The following is a 13,799-nucleotide window of genomic DNA, read 5'->3' as shown; positions in this document are numbered from 1 at the left end:
TTCAATATGGGAAAAATTGCTTCGTATGCAAATATTGCTACTTTTACACTCGAGAATCTGCTATTAAAACGATTCTTCGTTGACGCTACAGAAATTTGACAAAAGGTGTAACATAAAGCCTTGAGGTGAAATTTTTGTCAATCGTATGACATTCAACCAAGGTCATTCATAATTCGTCTCAGTCAGGCCAGGAGAAGAGCGACAGTCGATGACATCACAAACACTAGTCCTCCACTAGGCCCGTCTGTCACAATATCGTCAGAGGCCGCCAGGACGGGAAACAGGGCTTCCAATCCGGAATTGTGTTCCGATATATCGGGAGTTATTTAAAGAATTATACGAGTCTCTTTCAGTTTTATTTTGGAATTTATGAGCACAGCTGATCCTGTCGAAATCGGCGTGGTCAGGTCCCCGAGTCTATGAGTCACACAGGTGTGAAGGCGTGTGTTTATATGGGATTTTATCGATTGATTTGACTCAATGAAATATTTGTTTTACGCATGTCGTAAACATTTGAGGTCATGGATTTTTAAATTTACATGACCACAGCGTGTGTTTATAGTATTCTCGATTCCATTTGTTGGACAGGTGAACGGTCCTCAAGAATCTAATTAGTCCATAATTAACAGTACAGTTGATTAGTGTCTGAATTTGGATTAATTCATAATGACACTCAATCTCTCGCGATAGCTCAGTGGATTATAACGGATCGGATTATTGAAAACGAAAGGAACTTTAAATAGCAGAAGTATGGCGGTTTGAGGAGGAATTCGATGGTAGTGAGGGAAATATGGCGAGTTTCAATATAAACAGGATCTGCTGTCTCCTGCTTCTTGTGCTGGTAGAATGGACCGTCCCACAAAATGGTAGGTTTTATTATTTTTTTTAATTCTGTATGTTGTGCAACCCCTTTGTCTAGGAATTTGCCCTGGGGACAGTCAGAACAGTTATACGAGACATGCTCTGACAGATGTGTACACATTGTTTATGTTATGAAACACAGCGATATGTTTTTTTTTTTTAATATCTGCTACTTTGTTATGAAAAGACAGCAATGCATTAGTCCTCGAGTTCTTTCTCTCAACCCGGACATCCTACCCAGTAAACCCCTACACGCCCCCCCCCCCTCCCCCTCCTCCAAAAACTGAAGAATAAAACTACACGTTTTGTAATATATTCTCTTATGTTATTTAAAAGCGCGTCTTTTAAACTAAAAAAAAAAGAACAATTTGGGAGAAACTATTAAAAATGTATCGATTTTTAAAGTATCCAATTGGTTGAACTTCAACACCTCGTATTGATGTCTTTATCGTCAGTAAAAGTACAGGTACGTTATGTATGTCGATGGAAAATAAGAATCAGAGATAAGTGGGTATAATTTATAATACTCTCGTGTAAAACTTATGACAAATCAAAGTAAACAACTAGTCGGTGAAAGAAGTTGTCGATCACATCCTGTTTGCCGGGCAGGATCAATGATTCAGGTGTGTGCTGCTTCCGGAATACACGGGGATTTACCTGCATCTACCTGTGAAAAGGTAAGTGTGTGTTTTATGTTGTTGTATTGTATTGGATGGACTGTGGGTCATTGTATTTAATATTGTACATGTAACCTCGTGTATACCTGTGATGATGTAATCCTATCTACCTGGACACAGTTGACTGTAGACTTGTACATGGGTATCATGTACCCGTTCACTGACTCTTTAGAACAATACACAAGTTTACGCGGTACCCAGTATATGTGCTTATAATTATACTAGATTATCACACGTGTACATGTTTCGAAAGAAATTCAATAACTAAACGAATAATTTCAATTTAAGGAGGATATATTGACTATTTTCTGTCGATATGATTCACTCTTAAACTACAAATGTGATATTTTTTGTATGAATTATTGATTATGGGAGTGCACACCTATGTAATAGTGTGGAATGTACCTGGACTATCATTTACAAAATTCCTACAGATACACGTGTACCAGGTAGATGTCTAGATAATAAGGACACAGACATGAGCTGGGATTTGATGACTAAGGTGTAATAAACTGCACTATCATTTGAACTCACATCTACATCTTGTGTAACAGTCTGGAGTTGAAACAATTTATAGTTTTAGGGAGAATACCTTTCAGCCATAGCATACATCTGCCTGAGTAACTCAGGTAAACTCCTATATGAGGTCAGCGACCCGGGGTTACACATACGGGGATTTAAAAAAAGACATGATCACCGCGTAATACCGTGCACACACGAAACAAGTTTGAATGTCGCTGACCTATATATTTTGTACGGGTGGCTGCCTTTGAAAATGATTCTTCGAAACTTTCATGGACCGTGCTGTCTTTTTCCAATTTCTCTTCTATTGTGATTTAGTCCTGGAAATTTGAATATTAGATATATTATTTTTTTCAAATACTTTCTACTGCAAGCACACAATGACTAAAAAAAATAATTATATATATAAAAAACCCCCCCCCCCCAAAAAAAAACCATGCGTTCTTCTGTTTTAAATGCAATTTTGAATGAATCTGATTAAAACATATTTATGTCCTATAAGAAGACTTCATGAGTTATCTTCCTTTGGCTCTAATAGACTACACACAGTATGAAGAAATAGTTCTCGCTAGTCGGCGCCACTTGATGTTTATTACCTGTGTCCACCAGGTGTATCAATTTTTCCAACATGGCGATTTCCATAGTTAGAATCATTACGGAAGTATGACTATCATCGGAGAGCTTTCTAAATCAAATCATGTTATATATAATATCTGTTGGATAATCCGTCAGTTGGACGAATAACAGTTGTGATACGTGTGCGGATTAATGATTTACCTGTCCGATTACCTGTGCTGTGTTAATGACCGTCCTGTGCAATCTGTAGCGTTATTTTGGTGTTTCGGATTATCAGATTAGAGCATATCTCCACTTGTTATTTGATTATCGGGCGTCCCCTTTCGTTTGAAAACAACTATGATGTGACTTCAAAAATGGCTCTTCATATACATGTACTTTTGGAACAAAAAATACAATGAACATTTTCCCTCCCTCGGTTTAAAAATTAGGTCAACGCATGCGGTTATGAATTTATTCTTTGTGCCATAAACTAACATATAAAAACAATAAACACATAACTGCATAAAAATATGCGCGAATTGAAGAAGATTCCCCTCTTCCTATTTCTGCTGGCCGTCATAACACCTGAGAACATGGGTATAGACATTCGAGGTAAGTGTTGAGGAATCAGTATGTCACTCAAATGAAATGTACAACAGATAATTATTATGTAACATGTGTCCTCCAGGTAAATGCACACTTATTTACCTTGTATGCATGGGAATAAAAAGACAAAACACGTGTTAAATAATACTAGGAAAATATCACTCGTTTTCATAACATGTTGATTACCTCTGATTACATAACCATTACATGAAATTGTCTATAAATTATTTGTGGTACATTTTTCGTTTGTATGTTGTAGAAACGAAATCACACGCTAAAAATCATAGGTGTTTACATAAAATATTTTGTGTGATACAACCCACCTACACACCTAAGTACACGAGTAATTTTATGCAGTGCAAACTTGAATATTTCGAGACCAAAAAAACCACAACAACACAATTACTAGGCTATCGGGTAGTTTTTGTAGGATGCGAACATACACTTTGACATATTATAAGAGAATTAGAGTGGGGGAGGGTGTAGGAGGGGGTCAGACTTTGGGCACCACCCTCTGACTAACCAATCAATGACAGACATTCATGACGAAGCAGTCCGTCTGCTCGGCTTACACGGGCGATATGTGATGCGTGACTCCTAGGTAACCGTTCTGAACTTAAGTAGTGTCCCATGTCTCATTGCTGGGCTCATGTCCATCAGACACGAAAATGCACAGAGGCGCCGTGATTATGACATTCTAAATCTTTTTTAGATATTTATTCTTATTATAAACAATTATTCATTGGTTACATATTAAAAGTCTCCTGTAGGACAAAATTGCAAGCAATATTCGGATAATTATTGTAGAGCAATATTCGGATTATTGCAAGGCAACACTAGAATTAGACAACTATGAGGCAATATAAGACAACTGCAATACAATAACAGACAACTGCAATACAATATTTGACATCTGCAATACAATAATAGACAACTGGAAGACAATATTAGACAATTTGAAGGCAATATTTGGACTATATCGCAAGACAATATTTGAACCATTGTAAGACAATACATATTCAGACATTTGGACTATTTCAAGACAAAATTAGACAACTGCAAAACGATATTTGGAATATTGCAATACATTGTTTAGACTCCTGTAAGGTAATGTTTTACAACTGCAAGACAATATTCAACAAATGTAAATCAATATATCTAAAAAACTACGAGGCTATATTTGGACTGTTGGAAGACTATGCGTATTTGGACTATTGTAGAGGAATATTTGAACTATTGCAAGACAATATTCGACAACTGCAAGGCAAAATTCGACAACTGCAAGACAATATCAGACAACTGAAGACAATATTTGGACTACTGTAAGAGAATTTAGACAACTGCAGGCCAAAATTTAGAAGTAATATACGGACAAATGTAAAAGTAAATGCAAAACAAAATCTTACAACAAAAAATGTGTGATTTGAACGTATTTTTATCTTACGTAATATTTAAAATTGGGATTGGGCACAAGTTCAGAAACTTAGATCGCCCTTTCCCTTAACATTACCAATCTCTTACTAATAATTCCAATAATGTGTATTTGGATAACACTAGGACGATGAGAAGATGTACGTTACATAGAAAACAAATTTTTTATGTCTGTTCGTAAAAATGTTCCAAACGTACTACATACTACTAACATGCCTGGAACAAAGGGAATATAGAGACAGGCTATGAGGCGGACCAGTTTCCCCGGGGCAGTTGTTGTAAGGGGGCCGGTGTCACCTTTGTTTCGCCATTCATTACCTTTGCAACCTTGAACACACAGCTGTCTTCTCTTTAATGACATATAGCATTAACCAGGAGGTCGCAACTTCACAGTGATTGTTCCAGCTCAACAGTACATAACAGGGGGTTTTATGCATCCATGGGCACTAAAAGACGAAAAATTTTAACGGAAATAGATTTCGTATAAAGTAATATATATTATTGATATGTGAAAGACACTATAGAGGATTGCCCACTGCGAAACGTTGACATCACAGTCTAGTGACAAACCAGTCACTTCTTCCCATCTGAACTAGTTAGGGGACAATACAGGTCACATATTTTTTTTGTAAACAATGAACGAGAGAGTTTTTTTTGCGAACCTTAATTCCTCCAATGATAAATTACCCCCAATTTGTATAAATTAAGTAGATTAATTGACTTTATGACTATTTGCCTTCACTCTCCAGTGTTCTACATTTTACTGTATCGACAAGCCTGCCGTGAGGAAGAAGTTATTAATCTCTTTTCTAATATAAAATTCCCTTAGGCTCTGCGTGCGTAAAAGAGAGAATCTTAATTTCATTTCTGTTCAAAACAAAAGATATTCTACTACGACTTCTTTATCTAAATACATGGGAACGAATTTTGGAAGGGATTAACTTTATAGGCAAGTAAAATCTACATAGATAATAATTCAATTATGTTCACATTCACATGACATACATGTATACTGTTTACAACATTAGTATATGTACAGTGGTGTATGTCTTAATTTCTAATAATATACAGGTGTACACGGTTTTTAATATATGTATTATTTATTTTGTCAGTTATTGAGTATCCGTTTAGTGACTGCCTTACAGCTAGCTCAGCCTCTTTGCTATGTTAGGATAAATGTTGTTGTTTACAGTTGATTTTGACGGCGGGGACTGTGGGAGAGAGTTCACCGTGTCCCAGTTCGACATCTTCCACCTGAAGGCCGATCCCAACCCCGTGACCTCGGGAGGGGCAGCGTCCTGTATCGTCAAGTTCCGGACCGACTCCTCTTTTAGTGTGTACGTCCAGCATCTGTCTGTACAGGACTGTACGGCCAAACTGTTCTTCTATGACAACGACAACACACAGAAATACCCAGTGGTAGGAATCGCTTATAATGCTCATTTTACGAATACATGCATATACTATTTAATGTCTGATAGGCCTTTATATGGTACATGTAATGTACGTCTGTAATAGCGAGGCCTTTAGGTGTATATATGCATGACACACGTAATAATCATATCATCCATAGGTATGATTTTATTAATGTTTATAGACCTTGCTCTATGTGATACATTCATGTATTAATATACCATCCCATTTATGAGTTAGTGTAGACTTTTAATGCCTGAAATACTCTAACTTGAAATGCTTTGCTATGTATAATTATCTCATTAAAGATATCCTCATTTAAATGCACGATACAGGACCTTAACAAATGAGGAAAACACATGAATGCATAATTAGCCTTGTTTTGTTTATTACTCACAGCAAACGCTGACCTGCCTGCCTACCACTCCCGCCGGGGGGACCTTCACGACTCGAACCGGTAACCTGATAGTGCGCCTGGACAAGGGGTCTGGCAGTACTAAGGCCTACAGCTTCAACCTCATCCTCACTACCATTGAAGGTAAATCAACACGCTTCGATACTCTGACCCCGGGGAGATCTTGGCAAGTGTTGTCAAGAAAACTTCCATTTATGTTAGAAGAGTTCCGGTCAGAGAAGTGTATCCTGGAAATTAATAAAAGAAAACAAACCCTTGTTGCCTTATTTCTTTGCTGAATGATAACCGCAAACTTTCGTAACGTTAACACTCGTGTGTATAACGTCCAATCAGCACTGGCGTTATCTGGCCCTGTGTAAACTTAGTCCCTATACCTGCCCACAGACCCCAATCTACCTGTAGCCATTCCAGGTGTTCCTTGCTCGGGACATACCTGTGTATCCAAGGTATATCGATATGTCCCGTACAGTCGCATAAACGGAGCAAACTGAATGGAGTGACTAATGCATTGCTGTCGGGGTGTTGTTTCTGTGTCTTTTTTCTGTTTCATTATGACTTGATTATATTTATTATGGCGATTTATTAATAGTAAGTATCCGTTTTATGTTATCTTGTGTAGCGTCCATTACATGTTGATATCTTTAAACGTAAATTGGGATAATTTTTGGCTTGTTTACATTTCACCGACGCTTTGGGGAATTTTCAATTGCAAACCAAATTAAAAACTTTAGAGTTAACGAAATTAAAATTAACTATTTTCAACTAAATTTATGAATTTTTACTTGATTACGGTAAGTAGCAAGTACCCCAACCTTTGCATGGATTTGCGTTATTATTTATTTGTTGAACTAGTCTTGTTTGAATAGTTGTGTCATGGGGAGAATTATAAACAGGTCAACTAACGCGCCATTGACCTGTGATATGTCATCCAAACAAACATTTGTTTCAGAGATCATTTCTTCAACAAAAATGATAATTCCCTCCCATTTTTAAGGTTATGTTTGCATATCGTTGAATAAACCTCATAGCCAACAATTAGTTTCATAATGCTATGAAAGAAAATGCTTTTAGTAAATGTTTAAAACATCAAAATGAAAGAAATAATTGTAAACATCATTTTTCGTGAAATTTGGCATTATGAACGGCACATATTTAACTGTCATATTCACCATGATCATAGGATGTTTCAGTAGTTTATAACCCCATGTTTTCCCCTCAAAAATGCTTTGATGCACAAATCTGAAATAGTGCAGCAACTAGTGATACGCAAATTCAAATTCTTGGTTCTAATCTATCGGTAGCTCCAATTTGTGTTCACAAATACAGGTAGTTTTCAGCAAGTGCGATGTGATTTACTGCCACTGTGTCCGTTTTAATGACCTCTTGTCCCTGTTTGCTCTTCAGGTCAAGTGCCCAACCAAGTTACCGACACGGCGGGAGGGGGTGTCGGCACGGGTGCCATTATTGGCATCGCGGTGGGCGTGGTGGCCTTCCTCATCATCATCATCGCTGTCGTCTGCTTCTTCGTCTGTCGGCAGATGGCACAGCAGAAGGAGGAAAAAATGCGCCAGCTACAGCCCAGCGTCTTTACTACAGGTAACTATAAATAGTAACATTGTCACGTGGTCGGTGGTAGAGCAAATTAAAATATATCTCTTGCACAGAAAATGATTAAAAAGAAAAACCACAGCAGTATATGGTTTTAAACCATTAGCAAATATAATTTAAGACAATTTAAACATCTGTTCAAATATGTTGACAATTACATATAGTCCTCAATTTCGAGAATCTAACTTGAGATTGCTTTCCGATGTTTTTCCTGTAAATTTAATCTACCACCGACCTTCAATTCACAACAATGATAAAATAAGTTTAATCTATTGATATAAGATAATGTAATATGAAATTTTACTGGATTATCATATCTCTTAATGATTGTGCTTTTATGATTGTACTTTTATGCTCTTTAGTATGCATGTATAATATTGGCTGTCCCAAGATATTTTTGCCGTATTTTCCATATCATATTTAAAATACCTCTCGGTTCAGACGATGTTCATACAATAGTAGAAAAAAAATTCCCAAGTTTCCCCTTTGAAATGCTCCCTCTAGCTTGTCAGGTTACAATACACGACTAAAAATAAAAAAATTACGGGGATTTTCCATTGCTAAAGAGATGAAGGTGCCCGGATGATAGCGATGAAAAATTGTGCGAGGTATTCCGAGTGACTTTCGAAAGGAGAAAAGATGTCATCATTCCCCATTATAAATCTCCGTAGGAAATCTGTTTTCGTTCCTGTGAATTTTTAGGAGGGAAAAATGATAATGTGTGAATGAAGTTATCTTGATAACTTTCCCTTTCATCGACTTCAATCGCACTTCTTTCAGAGGTATGTGTATTTTCATTAAAAATCGTCTAAATGTGCAACATAAATATCTTGGGACAGACTTTTATAGTATGCTTTACCTTAAACTATTTTTAGATTGGATAAAACAATATCAAACTGGTCAAATTGTCAATATCCTTTTAATATCCTTAAAGAAATAGACAATAACTAATCAAGCCTGAACCGTATAACTTGTCGCAGTGGACAATATACATGTAACCATTCATCTTTTATACCTTCACGTTTGAAGAGTTCTTGCGGTCCACGAAATTCGGTACATGTATTGGTGTCAGTGAAATTTGAGGCCTTTAAATGTTTCTCTCCTTATACATGTAATTATTACACAAAACCTTTACTAGTATTTTTAATCATTTGATAAAAGTTAATCATATGCAAGCTTCATTTGGAATAGAATTGTCCAGATGTCAGTCTTTGAAAGAGGAGGAGACACCTACATGCCGACATTTCGGTCAATGTTGTCTGATTTTGTTTATTCGGTATCTTTTAACACATTTTTGCATGTGTCAGATCTTAAAAATTAGTATCAACGCGGAAAATCCATTCAAAATGACACAATGTACTTACGATGTGCACTCATTTTTTATCTAAAAAATTAACATTAAAGATGCGTTAAAGAACAATTTTAAAATATACGCGGATTTATTTTTTTCCCGGTTTCTTAACCACCGTCTGAGCCATACAAACATACCAGATGTATCCTAAAATGGATTATGTAGAATATCCTTGTTCAAGAAGTGCAGTTACCGAAAGATGTCTTTATATATTGTAAAACAAAATCCCAACGGCAACAAAATGGCGTTAGAATGTTATTATAGAGGTACATTGTAACTCTTGATGGCTCGAGCACTTCGATATCTCCAAGTTCTTGGCAGCTCGAAGCGAGTCTCTGTAGATGGCATGTGTGTAACCTGTAGTTAGTCTGATGGTTGAATACTCTGGGTAGTTAAGTACTGTTTCTCGGTAGTTATTGCAGTGTAATAATCTGATTTTGTTTCAGCGGCATCAGACCCATCGGTTGTCATAGAACGTGAAGGAGACAGACAGAGGAATCGGGAGACCATTCCGAACCTCAGCGGCTCGTACTCCAGGAGGCACCGACCTTATGACCCCCCGGAGAACGATTACCAACAAATCAAACTACCGGAACCCAAAACAAACGGAATCTTAAAGGGTTCCCAAAGAAGAAGTCGCCGGCGCAACAACAAAGAAGAGGACAGCGGCCATGACAACCCCGGCTACAGCGCCTCGGTCAGTAGCACGGACGATAGCTGTGATTTCGATTTTGCGTCATATCAACAAAGTAAAGGAGAACTTCCGGGTGCGCAGAGAATTAAAAACTTTAGCATGAACCCTGATCCCATTAAAGCGAGGCAGGAAAGGTCGGACAGGGGTCGTCGGAATAGACCCAATAGTCAAACTAGTGATTCCAGTGTGGAGGACGGGCCGGGGTTCACTAACAAGGCGTTCACGGACGAGAGTGGTCGGTCTCAGTCCCTGGGGAGAGCCGCCGGCCGTCGTCGATTTTCTGACGACGATGAAACTGCAACAAATTATACTCGGAGCACGAGAACTGACAGGAGTTATTCCCCTTCTAGGACTGAGAATAGTTCGGACACGGGCATGACGTATGGAAGTCGATTTGAGAGGAATCCTAACGCAGCTAGTATACGTAGAAGTCGGAGCCGCAGTCAGAGCAGGTCGTCTACCCGCTCAGCGCGGAAGCAGCGTCATCATCATCATCACGATCATTCTGACCAATCATCTCAGGGGTCTCACGGTCACCATGGACACCACGGGCATCATGGCGGATCCCATCGCTCCCGATCCCGAGAAAAGAAAAAATCTGCAAATTTACCAATTTTTGACGAAGTAAAGAAAATGCAAAAATTAAAGAAATAGACAAATTTTATAGCGTTTAATTAGTAAAATTTACGCAATTTGTATAAGATATACTTAATCTATTTTAAATTGAAGGACTATGCATATGGAATTTTGACGAACCATTGGTATTCGTCGCTTTTATACTTTTTTAGTGTGTATGTGAGAAAAAATATGAACACTAACATATCACTATGTATCCACATTTAGCCAAAGATGTAGATGTCAACGATATGCCTGTACATATATGTTTCACACATATCATATTGATATATAGGATGCCGCGTATGACGCAATATAGACATTTGACTCGATTCATATATTATATAATGACTGATTTATACACTGTAGCTGGTTGTATGGTATGATTGAAGCACTGGACTTCAAACTCCAACATTCATATATGCGAATGATTTTTATTTAAAAGTGCTACTTTTTATACAATTTGTATATAAGATACATATTCGAACGAGACTGTTACTATATACATGTGTATACATGTTCATTGGTCACGTGATCGAGACTGTTACTATAAATAGATGTGTCCATTGAATACTACTCACCATTTCGGATTTTCAAAGTTGTACCTTTTTTTTTCTAGCTGTAACTTTTTGTACAAGAATGGTCATTACTGGTATTCATTATGTGTACGTTTGTCCGTTCAAGTGTTATTCAAGACTATCGGATTTTTTCTTGTCATAAGAACAACACAATGAATTTCTTCAAAACTTTATCTAAGTTGTTATCCATATCATACTGTGAATTATAAATCAGATTTTCACTTGGTCGTTCAAATGTTTCTTCTTTTCAAATTTATTCATACATGTTTACCTCCTAGATTTTATGTTATTTTTGAGAATTTTACCTTTTCACATATCATGTATATTGAGTGTACCGTGCCGAGCTGGGGGATTGTTATCAATAAGGCTGCAACAAAATTTGAATAAAAGTTAATCATGCTGATTGATGCGTTGTTTTCTTTTTCGTGACGAACGTTCGTCTTTGTATTGAGTACATTCACATATTGTCTAGGCCAGTCAGTAGCAGCTAGTATTCTTGTCCTCCGCCACATTTTGTTTTTTATTGACATACCCAACTTTTGTTTACAGCGTCGTCAAGACAACCAGCCCCACCCAGTACGACCCATCCAAACACTTCTGGATCGCATCTAACCGGTCGACAAGCCAGTATCCGGCGAAGCCCTCGTACCAAACACTTCATTTCGCAAGGATTCGAAAACCGGGCGTTTAGTGAAACGAGCAATTCTACAGACATGGTTGAGAGCAAAGTTTCTTACGCCATAATGTCAGATACTACCGTTGGGGGTAAAAGTTCAATTAGAATGCATAATCTTCAGAGAGGTGAGCTAAATGGGAGTGTTCGGAGAGATAGGTCTGCCCCCGACAAAGGTCTCTCCGACGATGCGCGATCTAGTGTGAAATTTGATCTCCGCTCTGATTCCAAAATGGGGAAAATTAATGCTCCAAAGTCGGGAAAAGCTAGAAATGTTCATAGTACTGCTTCATTTCCTTCGAAGACAACATCGGTACAAAGCAGTCAGAACAAAGAAAATAAACCGCAAACTGTTTCAAAACCTTCAGAAAACACAGTGCCTAAACCAAAGAAGTCAACAACAGAAGGGAAGAACTACTTCCGGGAATATGTAAACAAGGGGTATGACGACGATTTCAATCGCTCTGCGAGTTTACGTAAGTCAAAGAATCGAGAAACAAGTTCCTCTAGTCATAACTCTTCTAACAGTTATCGTCATATGAATGAGCGCCATAGAGACACCCGAGACGTTCCGGACAAAGCAGGCAGATCTCGGAGCAGATCAGAATCTCGTCGGGAGAACGAGAGGTACCGTGAATCCGAAAGCGATGATTATTACAGGGAACAGCAACGTCGAAGCCAAAGCGTCGACCGGTCTCGTCGTAGATCTGAAAGCAGGTCCCGGAGACGCGATGATTACTACGACGACTGGGAATCTGATAGCGATTATCATAGCCGGGACGAAAGGGGTCGTAGCAGGAGTGTGGAGCGTCGAAGTAGTCGTGGTCCAGATCGTAGACCTAGCAGTAGACATCGTACTCGTGACGATTATCGCAACCACTATCGCAGTGACGATTCTTTTATAAGAGGAAGCCGGCGTAGTGACAACAGAAGCGGCTATAAAAGTGACAACAGATACGACACCAGAGGAAGTTATCGTAGAGACAAACGAGACGGGTATCGGAGCGATAATCGATATGATCACCGCGAGGGATATAGGAGCGATAATCGACAAGATCATCGCGATAGAATGGGATCCGTAAGGGACAGGGACAGAAGAACTCGAACTGCATCACGTGACCGTAGCGACAGTTACCGATCACGAGCGACTTCCAGTAGTCGATACGACAGATATTAGGAGAAACCGTCCGTATTTCCCTCACTGCCATCGAAAGTTTTTACTTAACAATATCATCATCAATCATTCGCTACTGTAGTGCTTGTAAAGTGTAATTTGTTTATATATCTATATGTTCCGACATCTTTTTGTACACGTCTGTGTAATAAATCATAAGACAATATTTCTACAATACGATATTTTTAAGGTACATATGTACATGTATTTTGTGTATAATTTCAAACATGATGTTGTGTCTTGCCAAACCATTTCATTACCCCTGTGTTCATAAGGAACCTTGACTCTTGTCTCCTACATACCAGATGCATACGACATTGCACTTGCAGGGCACATAAGAGTCGGCATTTAAGCACAAGCAAGATAGGCCTATGTTTTTCTCATTAATTTCTGAAGGCAGCAAGCATACGACTTGAATCGTGTCAACTTAATGTTTAGGATCCTGTTTATACATGTACCTTACAAATAGCTTTACTTGTTTGTCACAGCGACTGAATATATTTTTATTAAAAATACTGTGTATTTTTATCAAATAAACAAAAATTGTACGCTTTCGAGTTTCCTCTGTCAATTTACATAGTGAATTTTTACAACATTAGTAAACGATGAAATTTGGTCGCTAT

The 13,799-nt window shown here is 38.0% G+C and overlaps 1 protein-coding gene across 7 annotated transcripts; it reads left to right on the top strand.

The window, feature by feature from the left end:
* On the top strand, positions 1–13,727 carry LOC105346477 (uncharacterized). Of its 7 annotated transcripts, none has more exons than XM_011455043.4 (5): positions 68–866; positions 5,848–6,074; positions 6,468–6,606; positions 7,888–8,079; positions 11,879–13,727. In XM_011455043.4, exons 1-5 carry the CDS (start codon positions 791–793, stop codon positions 13,177–13,179), a joined length of 1,935 nt encoding a protein of 644 aa, XP_011453345.3. In that variant the 5' UTR covers positions 68–790; the 3' UTR covers positions 13,180–13,727. The 7 variants fall into 7 exon arrangements, with proteins under 7 accessions (XP_065937079.1, XP_011453346.3, XP_011453345.3 ...); XM_066081008.1 differs by lacking the exon at positions 68–866 and adding an exon at positions 1,328–1,538; XM_011455042.4 differs by lacking the exon at positions 68–866 and adding an exon at positions 2,571–3,230.
* Positions 13,728–13,799: the final 72 nt, after the last annotated feature.

The sequence above is a fragment of the Magallana gigas genome, chromosome 4, assembly GCF_963853765.1.
Source record: "Magallana gigas chromosome 4, xbMagGiga1.1, whole genome shotgun sequence".
Classification (NCBI taxonomy): domain Eukaryota; kingdom Metazoa; phylum Mollusca; class Bivalvia; order Ostreida; family Ostreidae; genus Magallana; species Magallana gigas.
The sequence above is the reverse complement of the archived record's forward strand: the minus strand, read 5'-3'. Positions and strand labels throughout refer to the sequence as shown.